Source organism: Carlito syrichta, unplaced genomic scaffold (assembly GCF_000164805.1).
Source record: "Carlito syrichta isolate Samal-C Ts95f unplaced genomic scaffold, Tarsius_syrichta-2.0.1 Scaffold315401, whole genome shotgun sequence".
NCBI classification, from domain to species: domain Eukaryota; kingdom Metazoa; phylum Chordata; class Mammalia; order Primates; family Tarsiidae; genus Carlito; species Carlito syrichta.
Genome location: NW_007259497.1, coordinates 283,187 through 300,813, shown reverse-complemented (window position 1 = coordinate 300,813; position 17,627 = coordinate 283,187). Strand labels below are relative to the sequence as shown.

General features: G+C 47.5%; 1 protein-coding gene across 1 annotated transcript in view; it reads left to right on the top strand.

Moving 5' to 3' along the window:
• Positions 1-1,086: 1,086 nt before the first annotated feature.
• Positions 1,087-17,627, top strand: part of RMDN3 (regulator of microtubule dynamics 3) — a 22,173-nt gene continuing 5,632 nt past the window's right edge. The window contains exons 1-6 of the mRNA XM_021706278.1: positions 1,087-1,281; positions 1,554-1,747; positions 3,650-3,842; positions 4,244-4,387; positions 13,134-13,404; positions 14,233-14,335. Of these exons, the coding sequence (XP_021561953.1) occupies positions 1,100-1,281; positions 1,554-1,747; positions 3,650-3,842; positions 4,244-4,387; positions 13,134-13,404; positions 14,233-14,335 (1,087 nt within the window). The 5' untranslated portion in view covers positions 1,087-1,099. The remainder of the gene's footprint in view (positions 1,282-1,553; positions 1,748-3,649; positions 3,843-4,243; positions 4,388-13,133; positions 13,405-14,232; positions 14,336-17,627) is intronic.

Below are 17,627 nucleotides of genomic sequence, written 5' to 3'. Positions count from 1 at the left end.
GAGGCTGCGGTGGCCGGGAGCGGCCACTGCACTCCAGTCTGGGAGACGGAGTGAGACTTCAACTCAAAAAAAAAGAGCTAGTCAAGAGTTTTGGGAGGACTGGCCCCGGCTGTCACTAAACTAAATTTTAACTCTTAAGAAATGCTGACAATAAAATTGGAATCGTAGTCCATAAAATCAGTCTTTTTAGTTTCTGAAATTACAGTAAGTTGTATAGAATCACAAGAGTAAAATGTCTTGGGTTAGAAAAAAAAATCTATATGTCACTGGCGGACACAGAAAAACTGACCAACAGATTTAAACAAACCAAACAAACAAACAAAAAACTCAAGCCCAAAATGGTATCTGAACCAATTTAAGCAATCAGAGGTCAAGTTTCAGCTCACCAAATGTTAAAAAACGTTATCATAAGAGAAATGGATTTCAAAGACTTTATCCATTCTGGAAATAGAAAAACAGTTTACAGTCCTTCCCTGGTTAATGTAAAAAACGATAACATTAACTTCAAGTTTTAGACTTAGGTGCTGAGTGTGCATCTATATTTTGAGTGCCCAAGTGTCAGCAGGCAGAAGCTAGACCCGGAGCTCGGGGAACTTTTGTGGATAATCAGTAACTTACCTTTACTCATTTGATCTGTGGAAAGGGCTGTTGTCTAGGATTTAGTAGTTGGTTTGAGTAAAACTTCCATACACCATTAAATCAGCCCCCAATGAAAAGAAGTCGGGGCTGCGACAAAGTGTTAAGGAAAGTAGGGGAGGAGGTGGCGTTTTCCAGTAGAGACGGGATCGTTCTGGGCAGAAGCGAAGGCAGAAAGCGTGCATATGCTGAACGTATTCCGGGAGCAGCAGGGAAGCTGATGCGACGGAAGGGAAGTGGAACCCTAGCCAGGGCTACTGCTCGAAGGTCCGGCCCAAGAAACTCCCAGCTTTACCGCTTTTCCTTTCCCTTCTCCCTCCTCCTTTCTTCGCCTTTCGCGCTTTCTGCTGACTCCGCCCCTTTGTCAGCACCCGCGGCCCCGCCCCTGACGGAAGCAGGGGGCGGAGCGTGTGGTCATCTCACCGCGCCTTCCTACGGTGCGCCGAGCCGGTGGCGCCGTTTGATGACGACACGGTCATTGACAGCGCGAGGCGGCGGTGGTGGCTGCTACCATGGTGGCTGGCGGCCGGGTAAGGGTCCGACTTGCTCTCCTGCCCGGCCAGAGCGCTTTCGGGGGCCGCGGGGAGGTCAGGAGTTTTTCAGCCAGGGCGACGGGTGTGCTGTCTGCAGTGTTATGAGACGGAGGTGGTGGTTGAGGGCCCAAAAGCCGGCTCCGTGAACTGGGTCTGGGGATGTGTTGGAGGGTCGGCTACGTCCAGGCTGGGTGAGAGGCACGGTAGGCGGGCCGGGGGCTGGAGGAAACCTTAGTGACCAGGAGCGGTTGAGGGGAGTAGGGAGCTCAGGGCTCGGGTAAGGGGATGCCTCCCGGGGTTCGGCCTTGGGGGCGGGGTTGCCAGGCTCACGAATCTCTCTCCCGCTTCCCGCCTGCTCGCGATGGCTTACGCGAGCTGCAGCAGGTGCAGTATGTCTAGACTGGGGGTCCTGGGCGGTGCCCGCGCCAGGCTGGGACTGTTCCTGGGCACCGCCGCCGGCCTTGGATTCCTGTGCGTCCTTTACAGCCAGCGATGGAAACGGACCCAGCGTCATGGCCGGAGCCAGAGCCTGCCCAACTCTCTGGATTACACGCAGACTTCAGAGCCCGAGCGCCAAGGTAGAAGCCTATCACCTGAGACCACGGTCCCTGAACACTGATGGACCTGGGGTCCGGGCAGCTTTTGGTGGAATCTGTGGGACAAGGCAAAGGAGGGATGTGCCTGAGGGGGTTTTTTTTTTGTTTGTTTTTTTGAAAGCTTATTGAAAAGGAAAACAGCTTTGTTATATTGTACTCTCTCCCTTATATTCGCGGGAAAGTATATTGCAAAAAGACCATTTAGCTTTCACTTTTAATTCTGGCTTTGTGTGTATTAAAGGCACGTGCTTAGTGTTGGGTGAGGTATGTAAGTAGAGAAAGAGTCCAACAGAAGGCCAAAAGGAATAGCTAATCTTATAGGGATTAAACACTTTGAGGTTTACATATTAAATTATGTGTTTGAATTTGAAGGAAATTTGGAAACTAATCCAAGTTTTTTATTCTTCTTATGAAGCAATTGAGATTCAAAAAGATTGTGTAACTTTCTTGAGGTTGTTACAGAGTAAGTGGCAAGGTTGGGCCTGGTCACCTGGTCCAGGTCACCTAGATACATGCTCCTAGCATGTGGCTAGGAACACACTTTATGCAATTGAAGCTGAAGGTGGCTGGAAGTCAGCCACAGCTGAAATGGGTGGTACTTTTAAGTTTTGTAAAATTTGTTAACTCGTTAGAGCAAAGCATCTAGTGCTGCTTCAAACCACTCCCATCTTTGTGTGATAGAGGAGCATTTAGATTATCTCACTCCCCCATGTTAATTGGAAATTAGTGTCTTCTCTGATTACCAGTGTTTGAAGCATTTGGGATAGTTTTGGAAGCGTCTTTAAAGAGTTCTCACCTTAAATTGTAACTGATGGTCAGCATTTTATAACCTGGTGGTAATCTAGTATTGCAGGTATGCTTGTCTTTCCTCCTCCTGTGTGTTTTGCTTGTAATTTCTTAGTAGTCTTACTACTGGGGCTTAGAGAAAGTGGCCACATTCCTAGGGATCTTTCTTGCTCTACATTCTTGAGCGTTATTGGGCATCTATTGTACTCTGGCCTAGATTCTTACTAGATTTCCTTAAACAAGGGATTTATGCTTGCCTGGACTGTGGATCCTGCCTTCCTGGTTTTTTTCCTGCTTTACATTTTCTAGTTCAGTTGGTAGGTAGTATTTCACTGCTGGAATTTACCATGGGCTCAACTCAAGTTTGGGTCAATGAGGCTTCATAATGCTGTTTTTCTGATGGGGTTTTGATGGGCTTTTTCCACCGAGCCTTCTCTCTTAGTATCTATCCCTTTTCTCTTGCCCTTTTCTGACAATACTAAATGAAGTTCTTTAGTGAAGCTTGGTGTTTGTTGTTGTTGTTGTTGGAGTCTCACTCTGTCGCCCAGGCTGGAGTGCAGTGTCACGCTCTCAGCCACCACAGCCTCGACCTGCTGGGCTCAGGCGATCCTTCCACCTCAGCCTCCAACTGGCTGGAACTACAGGTGTGCACCCCCAGGCCCAGCTAATTTTTTTATTTACTGGAGAGAGGTCTCGCCAGGTTGCCCAGGCTGGTCTTGAACCCCGGGCTCAGGCAATCCTCTTGCCGCCATCTCCCAAGTTGTTGGGATTATAGGCATGAACCTCTGCACCTGGCTGGCACCATACTCTTACAAGCATTTTGCATTATCTGCCATGGTGTGCAGCATTTCTGAAGGGCCCTGGTGTGGAGGGTTCTTGGAGCAGAGGGCTCTTATTTAGAGGTTGGGACCTTTAACATTTGTCTGGATAGTTACTGGCTTGTTACTATGACTTAGCTTCAAGCGTATGCTGCCTAACCTCAGGGTCTTCTCTGTAAATTGAACTGCAGTGAGAATCAAGTGTTCTTGAATTTGGGGTGCAAGATCATTTCCTCAGGATCTCTCTGGGTGTCACCCTCTCCTGTTACCCTTCGTTCAGTGATGCTGATGCGGGCTGCCCCAGATGAGGCTGGAGATGCTGCGATGCTGCCCAGTCTTCCCCAGGAAGGGCAGGAGAAGGTGCTGAACCGCCTGGACTTCGTGCTGTCCAGTCTTGTGGCACTGCGGCGGGAGGTGGCAGAGCTGAGGAGCAGCCTGCAAGGGCTTGCTGGGGAGATTGTTGGGGAGGTCCGGTGAGTAATGCAGTCTTCTCTCCTGCTTTGTTCGCCACCCCTCAACTTGTCCCTGCCCCTACAATTTTTCTCAGTTGTGGTATGTTCTGGTCTTAGCTGTCTGTCTCTAAGATAGAAACTGGTTTTATAGCTTTTAACCGAATTTGGGGAGAAGCTGTGCATTTGGTACCTTGCCTCACACAAGTTGTGGGGCCTTCATGGTCTACTGCAGCAGCTGCAACCTTTTGCTGCCTAATCTAGTCTGCTTCTGCAGGCTGGGCCTGGGGAGCTGCCCCTTTTGCCCTCCTGACGGTAGAGACCCAGGATTTGCTCTGCTCTTGGCCCTATAGTGAGGAGCAGTAGTAAGAGGCTCCCCCATGGTGAGGGGCTAATGGTACCCTTTGGGATGGCCTGCTTTTCAGATCCCACGTGGAAGAGAACCAGAGAATGGCTCGGCGGCGCAGATTCCCCTTTGCCCGGGAGAGGAGTGACTCCACGGGTTCCAGCTCTGTCTACTTCACGGCCTCCTCAGGAGCCGCGCTCACAGATGCAGAGAGTGAAGGGGGGTGAGTTGTCTTCCCTGGAGGCAGCTGTGGCCAGGGTGTGTTTTGTGAAGATATTACTTATCAATGGAAAATTCAAGCCAAGCTGCTGTATATAATTTTTGGAATAGGTAAGGGCATAAATAAAATACAGCAGTTGAGACAAAAAAACCATCCAATGTATGTCACCCACACAAACGGGGATGTTAGCAGTGGTTATTGCTTACATCTGTTATTTTTTTCTGAGTCAGATTTTTTTTTTTACATAGTTACTGTGCTGACACACTTTTCATTAATTTGGACCTCGTTCTGTGTTATCACAAGGACTTTTAAAGCATTGTTTCATGACTTTGTTCCTCTCTTTCAGTGGCTGAGCTGGTGTATAGAGATCTCTCAGCCCCGCCCTAGGAGTCACCTCTTCCCACAGGGGAGCCTTGCCTATGCTCCCTTACATCTTTACAAGTGGGAGGTGACTGTCCCGAGTTCTCAGTGGCCCTGCAAGTATGGCCATAGGCCTTACTGTGAGGTGGGGCAGCAGGCGGAAGTCTGATAGCCTCCTCCAAGTTTGGTCAGGCTAAGGGCTTTCTGACTTTAAGCCACTAGCACCATTTTGAAACTCTGGTATTGTCAGTAGCGGCCTTGTCCGCTGCTAGCTCCAGTTACCCAGGTGGTCTGTGTGAGGTCTAGAGGCTGATCTCTTGTTTAGCCTTTCTTCCTCCTGCAGACAACAGCCAAGCTTTATGCCAGATCAGAGGAATAAGCTATAAGCATGCACACAGAAACTAAAGTTAAAGTCAGATGATCTTTGTGGATTGTCTCTCTTTAGCTGAAACACCTAATACTAGCTACCATTTAGTCTTTACTTCTTCTGGGAGACACTGTGCTGAATGCTTGAGAGGTATTTCCTCACTTGATCCTCACAACAGTCCTGTGATGCAGGTTCTGCTCTTCTATTTCTCAGATGGAGAATGTGAGGCTTAACGAGGTTTGAAGCTCAGCCTAGGGTTGTCCAACTACCAAGTGCAGACTTAGCCTATCTGATGCCAAGTCCCATTCTCCTGACAGCTGGGCTTGTCTTTAGGGGTGTGAGGGTCTGCGATCCGAGGAATGGCTTGGTCATCAGGGCATGCAAGGACTTTTACAGGAAGTCATGTACCATGTAGCTCCTTGGAGTTCTTCCTATTGACTAAGCCACTACAGCTAAGTAGGGGAGGCCTGAGGTATAGCAGTAGTTTGCTTGGTATATCTTTTTTTTTTTTTTTTGAGTTGGAGTCTCACTCTGTCGTCCAGACTGGAGTGCAGTGGCCACTTCCGGCCACTGCAGCCTCGACCTGCTGGGCTCCAGCGATCCTTCCGCCTCAACTTTCTGAGTAGCCGGCATTACAGGCACGTGCTACCATGTCCGGCTGATTTTTTGATTTATTGTAGAGATGAGGTCTCGCCAAGTTGCCCAGGTGGGTCTCGAACCCACAGGCTCAGGCAATCCACTCACCTCAGCCTCCCAAAGTGCGGGATTATAGGCTGAGCCACCGAGCCTGGCTTGGAGTATCTTACTTACATAACTTCAACCTTTGTTTGGTCTGTTATGTTCTCAAGAATAACATTATAGTCATGTGTTGCTTAATGATGGGGATATGCTTTGAGAAATGCGTCATTAGGCAATTTCATCATAGAGTGTTCTTACACAAACCTGGATGGCATAGCCTACCACACACACCCAGGCTATATAGCATAGCTGATTGCTCCTGTGCTACAAACCTATATAGTATGTTACTGTACTGAACACTGTAGACAACTGTAATACAATGGTTAGTATTTGTGTATCTAAACATAGAGAAGGTACAGTTAAAAACAGTATAAAAGAGAAAAAATGAGTGAGGTGTGGAGGCTCATGCCTGTAATCCCAGAACTTTGAGAGGCCAAGGGTAAGAGGATTACTTGAGCCCAGGAGTTTGGGACTAGCATAGTGAGACACTGTCTCTATAATAAATTTAAAAAATTAGCCAGGCGTGTTGGTATGTGCCTGTAGTCTCAGCTATTCAGAAGGCTGAGGTGGGAGGATCACTTGAGCCCAGGAGGTTGAGGCTGCAGTGAGCCATGATCATGCCTCTGCACTCCAGTCTCTGTGACAGAGTGAGACCCTGACTCAGAAAATAAAAAAGAAAAGGATAAAAGAGCCAGGCACAGTGGCTTGTGCCTGTAGTCTCTCGGCTATACAGGAGGCTGAGGCAGGAGGAAGGATCGTTTGAACCCAGGAGTTGCAGTGAACTGTGATTGTGCCACTGCACTTGTGGAATATGCACTCCAGCCTAGGAACATAGCAAGACCCTGTTTCTCAAAAAATAAAAGATAAAAAATTGTACATATGCTCTGGGTGAGTGAGCAGTGGGCCTAGGACATTGTACTACTGTAGACTTTATAAACATTGTATACTTAGACTACACTGCTTTAATTATTATTTTTTTAGTTGGAATCTCACTCTGTCACCCAGGCTGGAGTGCAGTGGCATGTTTATGGCCACTGTAGCCTCGACCTGCTGGGCTCAGGTGATCCTTCCACCTCAGCCTTTCAAGTAGCTGGAACTACAGGCATGTGCCACCATGCCCAGCTAATTTTTGATTTATTGTAGAGATGAGATCTTGTCAAGTTGCCTAAGCTGGTCTCGAACCCATGGGCTCAGGCAGTCCTCTCACTTTGGCCTCCCAAAGTGCTGGGATTATAGGCGTGAGCTACTGTGCCAGGCCCAACTACAATGCTTTTATGCAAATTTTTTTCCTTCAGTAAATTAGCCTTAGCTTACTGTTGCTTTAATTTTTTTCTCTTTTGAGTCAGAGCCTCACTCTGTCTTCTGGGTTGGAGTACAGTGGCATGCTCATGGCCACTACAGCCTTGACCTGCTGGGCTCAGGCAATCCTTCCACCTCGGCCTTCCAAGTAGCTGGAACTATGGGTGTGTGCAACCAAGCCCAGCTAATTTTTTTTTTTTTTAAAGTAAGAAAGCAGGATTTATTGAGAGGACAGAAAAGCTCCCACAGTGGGAGGGGGACCCAAAGGGGTTGCCCGCTAATTTTTAAAAAAAAACTTATTGTAGAGACAAGGTCTCACCAAGTTGCTCAGGCTGGTCTCAAACCCCTGGGGTCAGACAATCCTCTCACCTCGGCCTCCCAAAGTTCTGGGATTATAGGCATGAGCCACTGGGCCTGGCTGATTTAAATTTTTAAAAACTTTTTTATAATAACTTTTTGTTTTTATTTATTTTTTTGAGTCAGAGTCTCACTCTGCCACCCAGGCTGGAGTGCAATGGCATGTTCATGGCCACCGCAGCTTTGACCTGCTGGGCTCAGGTGATCCTTCATTTAAGCCTTCCAAGTAGCTGGAACTACAGGTGTGCGCCACTATGTGTGGCTAACTTTTTTGATTTTTTGGTCTCGAACCCATGGGCTCAGACAATCCTCTTGCCTCTGCCTCCCAAAGTGCTGGGATTATAGGCATGGGCCACTGTACCTGGCTATAGTAACTTTAACACACATTTAGTGGTACAAAAACATCTCCTGTCTTTATATCCTTATTCGGTATCTTTTTTTCTATTTAAAAAATTGTTTAAATTTTTTAAGCTTTTGTATTAAAAACTAAGACACACATTAGCCTAGGTTCACACAAGGTCAGGATCATCAAGATCATTGTCTTCCTCTTCCATATCTTGTCCCAGTGGAAAGTCTTTAGGGGTAATAACATGCATAGAGCTGCCATCGCCCATGGTAACAATACTTTCTTCTGGAACACCTCCTGAAGGACCTGCTTGAGACTGTTTTATTTTTTTATTTTTTTTGAGTTGGAGTCTCACTCTGTCGTCCAGGCTGTAGTGCAGTGGCATGCTCATGGCCAGCCCAGCATTGACCTGCTGGACTCTGGCAATCCTTCCACTTCAGCCTTCCAAGTTGCCAAAACTACAGGTGTGCTCTACCACGCTTGGCTAATTTTTTTTGAATTTTTATTGTAGAGACGAGGTCTCACCATTTTGCCCAGACTGGTTTCGCACCCACAGGTTTAGGCAATCCTCTCTCCTCAGCCTCCCAAAGTGCTGGGATTACAGGCTTGAGCCACCACGCCCAGCCTGAGAGTGTTTTACAGTTCACTTTTTTTTCTTTAAATAAGTGGAAGTAGTGCACTCTAAAATAACAATAAAAGCTGGGTGCAGTGGCTCATGCCTGTAATTCCAGTGCTTTGGGAGGCTGAAACAGGAGAATAACTTGAGACCAGGAGTTCAGGACTCTCCATCTCTGCAAAAACAGGTGTGCATATTGCCAGGTGTGGTGATGCTCACTTATAATTCTAGCTACTGGGAAGCTGAGGTGGGAGGATCACTTAAGCCCAGGAGTTTGAGGCTGCAGTGAGCTGTGATTGTGCCACTGCACTCCAGCCTGACAAGACAGAGTGAGACAAAAAGAAAAAGATAAAAAAACAAAAAGATAAAATAATGATTAAACGTATAATAAATACTAGGCAATAGCAACTTTTCAGCTCCATTGTAATCTTATGTAACCACTGTTGTATATGTGGTCCATCATTGACTGAACTACTGTATGCAATGCATGCCATATGCTTCTTTTCCGTGTCACTGCCATTGGTCACCAGTACTGGATCTGATTACTGCTCAGGTGCCTCCCAAAACAAGTGAAGTCTTGGTGAAGGGCTCAGATCCCTATCGGTGACTACTGTAGCCTGGGTTGTCTGACCTCTTATCTGTATTCTCCGGCTAACAGAAGTGGCCATTTTCTATTCAATTTACCTAAAGTGCTCTGGGCCAAGAGATGCTGCCAGAGACAGTGTTAGAGGAGGGGGCAAAATGAAATTAATATTTGATGCATCTGAATTGAAAATAAAGGATAAAGTAGTTGGTAGTGGGTACTGAGACTTAAAGAGCATTTTTGCAACCCAAGCAAGCAGGTCACTTGGCTGGGGAATTGACATTTGAACTTTGTAAGGAAGTAGAAGGAGGGGGTCACAGCTCTGTCCAAGACCAGGATGTAGAACTCAAGGCCTTTCACGATGACTTAAAGAAGTTGTACCAACTTCTGGGATTAGTGAGAGCTAGAGTGGTTAATCAGGGACACTTGTGGGTGCTTCACTGCTTTGGGTGCTCACTGGGGCTTTCAAAGTCACAAGGAGTAGGGCAAGGCTGCCAGCCACCTGTGATGGAGAAAGGGGAAGGGCGGCATTCTGAATTTTAGCTCCAGCAGGTTCAACCCCATGCCCTGTGGGTGTGAAAGCTGGTGATGGTGCAACGTTGTAGTTGAGCTGGCTGCTATCCAGGGCAGTGGCCACGGTGAATGGTTCTTTTTGCCATGGCCAGTGCCATGTAGGTCAAGGGGAAATTCTGGGAGGCATCTACAAACTCTGAAATGGTTTTGAACAGGTTGGCCCTGGGGCCAAGAGAGCTTTTTGAGGGATGAAGGACTGGGATTTGATAGGCTGCTCCATTTCACTGAAAGCTGTATTTCCTCTTTCTCCCAAATAAAATAACACTTTTGAGTTCTCAGGAGACTGACTAAATGTGGCAGAGGTAGAATCACTATGCAGGTCTGTGAGCTCATTCCCTGGGCATTGTACCAAACAGCTCGAGTTCCCGCCCTGTAGAACTCAGCTTGCCTTAAACGCTAGCTCCTTCAGCAAGGCTTTCTGGGTATCCTGGCCAAGAAGGGTTGCTAACAACCTCATCTTCATCTTCACTCCTTTTGGGACATTTATCACCTCATTAGATTGGGTCTTATTTCAGGGTCAGGTTCAGGTTCATCTTTGAATGCCTCACACTCAGTCCCTCTAATGAGGTTTATAGGTGGAGTTGAAAGAAACTTAATTGCCAGAAGAAGGGGAGCTGTGTGTACTTGAGTCCTTGATGACAGACTTGTGGGGTCTCCTTAACACAGAGTAAGGCAACTCAGTCTCCTTGCTCAGAGGGAGTCTTGGTCTCTGGCCACCTTGGGAACAATGTGTTCCTCCTGAGTGCACAGGTCCAAACAGCCTTTCCAAAGGTCCCAGCTCATCTTTGGTAGGTCTCAGAAGGCTCAGGGCATGTTAAACAAAAACCGGTTACCCCTCTAGTGGATACCTCCAAAGGCTGGGTTGGCAGTCTGGGAGCTAGAAGTATGAGAATGGTATAAATATTAGAAGCCCTGGCATGTGATTAATGTCTTCTGAGGCTCTGGAAGCCCATGGGGCTGATGCCAGGTAGTAGAGTTTCAGATTGGTTAGCAGAGCTCCTTGAAGTGAGGCTGAGGTGTGACTGAAGTCCTCTTCACTGTGCCAGCCTCACCAGGGCCTTCCTGCCTCTCAGGGCTCTGTAGGTGATGGTGGGCCCCCCGACTCCTGCTTCACCTTGGCTCTGTGAGCTCCAGCCCTTTAGGACAGTATTGTAGGACCTTCATCCTGGCTCAGGTCCCAGGGGAGTCTGTGCTGATGCCTGTGCTCTAGTTGCTAGAGTCTAGCAAGGATAAGAGCAGTTGGCCCTCCCCAAGAGTGCTGGGATCAGAGTCCTGATTGGCTGAGGCAGCCCTCAACCCAGCAGAAAATAGGATCTCTTCCTCTTTCTAATAAAAGGGGATGATGAGATTCCCGCTGTCCACATAACCATTTAACCATTTTGCTCTTGGGCCTGGCTAGGCAGAATAGACTTGGGATTGATTCTCCCATTTATGGGTTCAGTTGGGAGTTTCTGTGGGCTGTCCCTGTTTGGTCTCACTCATCACTACCCAGGTTGGTTGTGAAACCTGGTGATACTTTTCCATGTCTTTCGACTTATTTTTTGGATTGGAAAATATAGTTTATTTAGAAAGTAAATGAGAGAGAGAGAAAGAGAGGAAGAAGCAGCAGCAGCAGCAGAAGCAAAAGAAAAGGAGAAGAGAAAAGATTCACCTCCTCAAAGTAGGGGAGGGGAGCAAAGCTAGGAAACATGGTGGCCATAGCTCAAAAAGCCACATAGGCACACCAGAGTTTAACAATGACCTTCTTGTCTCTTTAATTTCAAAAGTTTTTACTGCAAATAGCTAGAGGTGAAGATACTTGAATAACCTCTTTAAAAAGCTAAGTGAGATGAGGAAAGTTTTAAATACTTAACAAGTATTTATAGGTTCTTTTTTTTTTTTTTTGAGTTGGAGTCTCACTCTGTCGCCCAGACTGGAGTGCAGTGACCGCTCCCGGCCACCGCAGCCTCGACCTGCTGGGCTCCAGCGATCCTTCCGCCTCAGTGTTCCGAGTAGCCGGAATTACAGGCGCGTGCTACCATGCCCGGCTAATTTTTTGATTGATTGTAGAGATGAGGTCTCGCCTGCCCAGGCGGGTCTTGAACCCGCGGACTCGGGCAATCCACTCACCTCAGCCTCCCAAAGGCGCAGGATTACAGGCTGAGCCACCGAGCCCGGCTATAAGTTCTTGTAGTTGATGTTCCTGGGGTCCCTTTTTAGATGAGACTGAAGCTCATCTAATAAGGAAGCAGTCTGCATGGATTGGTTGCCAGGTCTAGTTGCCTGCTTAGTACCTTCTGGAGCCTACCATGTTGTGGTCTGTTTTTCTGGAAAGAAAGCACTTCTGCCTGTAACATTTAGTCCCTAACTTCAGGCTGTCTAGCATTGACTTTCTGTGTAGGGGTCTGTCTCATCTCTGCTTCAGGTGTGTTTTGCTTCAGCCACAGGAAGCCTGCACTTTTATTCCAAGATGGAGGAAGTTATCACTAAATGACACTAAGAGCTCCCCTAGCTTCAGGACCTTCTGGCTCTGATAGATCCTGCTTTTCCTTTGCTCAGTCTAGAGGGCACTCTGGTATCTGATTCTGGCCCCTGGAAGACCTAGCTTCTCACCTGCCCAGTTCTCTTCTGATTTAGTTTTGGCAATTAGGGGAAACACCCTAATCAGCTGCTGATGGCAGCTGAAATCCAAGAGAACTTTGGCCTGCTCTTCAGTGGGTGCATCAGGGTTGTGGCTCCCTGGGAGCCACCTGGTCTATGGCAGCCCCAGAAATACCTTCCCAGGGGGTTCTGTTGGCATCTTCGTCCTCTCCTGCTCCCAGCTGCAAAGTGTCCCCCATCACCTCCCTTTTCACCCTCAAGTTCCCAAGGTTACCAAGGGCTACTCCTGTTGTGCTTTAGGTTTGCTTGCTGACTTGAGTCAGAGGTTACAAGATTAACTGAGAAAGAAACTGTGGCTGTGCAGCTGCCAGAGGCTAGCACCCACTCAGGTTGGTTCTGGCAAGTGTCTCTGACAGATAAGGCAAAAAAAATTAACAGATCCTTAGCCTGGTAATCAGTCTAGCTCAGGAGCTCACCTCCACATAGATCTTAGATATTTTCACTTATATAAAGAATATATGTTCACTAAAGCAGTAATATGTTAAAAGATAATAAATAAAATTACCTTTAATTCTCTACCCTAAGAAATCTACTGGAACACTTTATAGGTACCTTTATAGGCTTTTTCTTTTTGTTTTCTGGCAGTTTTGGTGGTACCTAGGCGGGGGCTTCTCATATTGGCTCTGACTGTCACAGGGCCCCAGCAGGCTGGCTACTCTTTCCCTCTTGGATCATTTTCCCAGCCCATAGTTCCATAGGAAGCTTTCTCCTGAAGACTAATTTCTGTCCTGAAGAGGTAGGAATGATTATTATTTGGTGTTCTAGGCAACAGTGCCATGTAGAGTCCTTCTTTGGGGATAGGGGATAGACCCTAGAAGCTCTGAGCCTAATTGTGCTCTCCCTTGACCATCACTTACATTTCTCTGCCAGTTATACAACAGCCAATGCTGAGTCTGACTATGAGCGGGACTCTGACAAGGAGAGTGAGGATGGGGAAGATGAAGTGAGCTGTGAGACTGTGAAGATGGGGAGAAAGGATTCCCTGGACCTGGAGGTGGAGGCAACTTCGGGTCTGGAGGCTGGAGGTTCCTCGGGCTTGGAGGATGTGCTGCCCCTCCTGCAGCAGGTGGACCAACTGCACCAGGGCGATGAGCGGAGCAGGCAGGAGGGCTTCCAGCTGCTGCTTAACAACAAGCTGGCGGTGAGGCTTTAGCTGCCTATCTGCTTCCCCTCCCTCCCTCTGCTCCTGACCCCCAGGAAACGAAGGCAGGCCTGTATTGTTGCTGATCCTGCAGGGTGACGTAGGAAGGAAAATGGGGGTGAGATGGCTTGTTCTGCATCTATCCCCAGTTGCACATCCTTCTCTAAGAGGGCCTAGCGTGGACTCTGGGGCCAGTGTACTGCCTGCCCCAGAGTGTCCTCCCCTCTGGAAAGGGGAATACAGTCCTCCTGCTTCTTGTAGAGGCACTACAAAAAGTTTCACTTCTCACTGCAGGGGAAATGTGGAAAGAACTGGAATTTTTTTTCTCCTCTAGTTTCTCTTGAGGCAGAGCCCAAGCTGCCCACCCCACTTGAAGCTGCCATTACAAGTGACAATTGTGTAGATCACTCAACCACAATTCCCTTCTCAGGTTCACTGACAAAATTTATGCTCAGTCAGATACGATGCCTCCCCCAAATTAGAATTTTCCCTTTTCTTGGGCAATTTCACATTTTTCACATATCAGCAAAAGACCTCTTGCTGTGCCCTATTGCATCGTCTTGGAGTTGACCTTTCCTCCTGGCAGTATGAGGCCAGAATGTCCTCACCCTGTGATTGTGCAATTGGCTAGAGAGATAATGTTATCAGTTAACTGCACCTGGGGAGGGATAGGGTAGGGGGAAGGCTATGCATAGGGGCTGGCCTGGTATCAGTGATTGTAATACACTGGCTTGGTAACTCCAACTTAGGCTGTGGGGGGAAGGCCAGGGCCCCCATTCTACACAGCTGAGAGAAAACAGGCCTCACCTTTTCCTGTTCAATCTGCAGTATGGAAACCGGCAGGACTTTCTCTGGCGCCTGGCCCGGGCCTACAGTGACATGTGTGAACTCACCGAGGAGGCAAGCGACAAGAAGTCATATGCCCTAAATGGTAAGTGCTGACAGGTTCCTGGTGGGAAGGTGACTGATTCAGGGGGTGGAGCTGGCCCATCTACTTGGAGCCTGGGGAAACCACCAAGGTACTGTAAGGGCAGTTGTGACTCAGTTACTCACTAGGAGCAAATTCTGGCTCCCAAGGACCCTTGCTTCCTCCTCTTGAGGAAAAGAGCAGTTTTGCTTATCTGTACATCATGGTGATTGAATAACACAGGTGCATATGCTTGCAAGAGTTGTATCACTAGCACTGTTTTTACCCTCCAACTAGAGAGGGGCAAGGCCTCTTTGTTAAACCTGAGGGGGTTTTTTTGCTGCTGCTTAGGAATCTGGTTTCAGTTATGGAGACTGTTGGGGAGGTGCTCTAAGAATATATTGTGAATGGAGTATTTATGGGGAGTACTTAGGAGAAGCATTTTGGGAGATTACTGTTAGCTTAAATCTGGGATCCACTTGGCAAGTGTTTGGCAAAGTCTCTACTCTGGAGGATAGGGCACATCTAACCTGTGCCCGGCTCAGGATGCAGCCATGTCTTGTCATGAGGTCAGAAAATCCTGGGACTTTAAATCAAGACAGTGTGTCTGCCTAGCTACACATTCTGAGTCAGGCACTGTCAATGGGATTCCAGGTCTGTGGTTCAGTTAATTACTAAAGTCGATTTGTCTGCTTTCCTATCTTTTTAAATATAGCCTTACAAATGTTATTGAATCTTTGATGTAGAATCTGATGATACTCAAGGTTAACATTCTAAATGTGTAGAATTCTGTAGTTGGGGAAAGAACAGACTGATTGAGCTGGATGTTTATTGATACAGAGCCTCAGAAAAATTTCTGGAAGTTTTTAACAAAAGGTTCTCAATTACTGTTACTTCTTTTTCTTCAAGTGTCTGCCTTCTATTCTAAATTTCAGGGAAGGATTCTAATTAGCTTTTGGTCTGATTTTTGGATTCTTGCTGGAGTGCAGTGGCACAATCACAGCTCACTGCAGCCTCAACCTCCACCTCCTGGGTTCAGGTGATCCTCCCACCTCAGCCTGCTAAGTAGCTGGGACTACAGGAACACACTGTCACGCCTGGCTAATTGTTTTATGTGTTGTAGAGATAAGATCTTGCTATGTTGCTCAGGCTGGTCTTGAACTCCTGGGCTTAATTAATTCTTCTACCTTGCCCTCCCAAGATGCTAAGATTACAGGCGTAAGCCATTGTGCCTTGCCCCTTCTGATCACTGATCATCTCTTACTAGTGCTCATAGCCAGCAGGAATCTTGAAAGCAGATGTGGGGGCAGTAGTTAGAGCAGCCACAGTTAGCACCTGTTGGTCTGGCTTCTTGACCTTTGCACCTGGACAAGTCTATTCCTGCTTGAGGTCAGATGACTGTGGAGTCTCTTTGAAGGTCCTGCTCTGGGATTGTAGCTTTTAAATACTATTCTTGCTGGATCGAAAGTTCATTTGGTTCCACTTCTAGAAGCTGGGCAACTAGGAGGCAAGCACCCCATGGGATTTCAGGCAATGTCATGTCCATCCCTGACTGTCTAGCTTGGCAGGAGCTGGTCTTTGCCATTATTTTTCTAGTGAGACAGTGCTTTGAAGGGGGCAGAGAGAAGGCAGAGTCCTTCATTGGTGGGACCTTGTGGTCCTTCTGTTTGGAAAGGGGTATGTCTTTCACAGCATCAGTTGTCTTAAAAATGTATTTGTAGGGCTGGGGACAGTGGCTCACACCTGTAATCCCAGCAGTCTGAGAGGATCATGTGAGCCCAGGAATTCAAGACCACCTTGGGCAACGTAGCAAGACTTTATCTCTACAAAAAATAAAAAAAAAATTAGGCATGGTGGTGTGTGCCCTTAGTACTTGGAAGGCTGAGGTAAAAGGGATCACCTGAGCTCAGGAGGGCCCACAGGGAGCCATGACTGCGCCGCCATTGCACTCCAGCCAGTGCGAAAGAGTGAGACTCTGACTACAAAAAAAAAAGTATTTGTAGTATAAGCAACATACCAAAACTAACACCCAAATATGAGGAAATATTTCAGATTAGCCAGTTTACCACCTCAATACATCTGTTCCATTTCTCCATGTTCCCTTCCAAGTCCTCCGTTTTAATCAAAGTCCTATTTTGTAGCATGATTTTTCCCCAGTTCATAGGCATGATGGTCCTTATCTGGAGGGCTATAGGTTCTAGCTTCCTTGATACCCTAGGGGTCCCTTAGAGCTTTCATGTGTTCGGACTTTGATTTTTTTTGAGATGGAGTCTCACTCGGTCACCCAGACTGGAGTGCAGTGGCTGCTCCCGGCCACTGCAGCCTCACCTGCTGGGCTCCGGCAATCCTTCTGCCTCAGCCTTCCAAGTAGCTGGAATTACAGGCATGCACTACCATGCCCAGCTGATTTTTTTGATTTATTGTAGAGATGAGGTCTCGCTGCCCAGGCGGGTCTCAAACCCGCGGGCTCAGGCAATCCACTCACCTCAGCCTCCCAAAGGCACGGGATTACAAGCTGAGCCACCGAGCCTGGCTAGGACTTTGATTTATTAGAAGACTAACCTAGAAAACTTGAGACTAAGTGAAAGTCATCTTTGGTCAGACTTCAGTCCTTTTGGCCCTTGTGAAAGTTTTGGACTAGAGCTGGGATTAACATTCTTTTCTGTTTCTTTTTTTTTTAAGGAAGTCTCACTCTGTTGCCCAGACTGGAGTACAGTGGCATGTTCCCAGCCATGGCAGCCTCAACCTGCTGGGTGCAGGCAATCCTTCTGCCTCAGCCTTCCAAGTAGCCAGAACTACAGGCACACGCTACCATGCCTGGCTAATTTTTGACTTATTGTAGAGACAAGGTCTCGCCAAGTTGCCTGGGTGGGTCGTGAACCTGCAGACTCAGGCAATCCACTCACCTTGGCCTCCCAAAGTGCTGGGATTACAGGCTGAGCCACCAAGCCTGGCCGGATTAACATTCTTAGATTATGGATCCTTTTGAGAATTTTATCAAATGTCTGAACCCTCCCCCCAGTAAAATGTACACATACCTAACATTTTACTCAACTTGAGATTCATTGACATCCTGAAGCCTGTCGGTAGATCCCAGATCAAAAACCCTCCAGAGCAGGGTCTGTTGGGAACAGTTTCTGATTGCTGTTGGGTCATTTTATATTTGCAGTACTAAAATTTGCTTTCAAGTATGTCAGGTAGGTATTATAAAAAGGTAGCTGGAGCCGGGCTTGGTGGCTCAGCCTGTAATTCCAGCACTTTGGGAGGCTGAGGTGAGTGGATTGCCTGAGCTCGTGGGTTCGAGACCTGCCTGGGC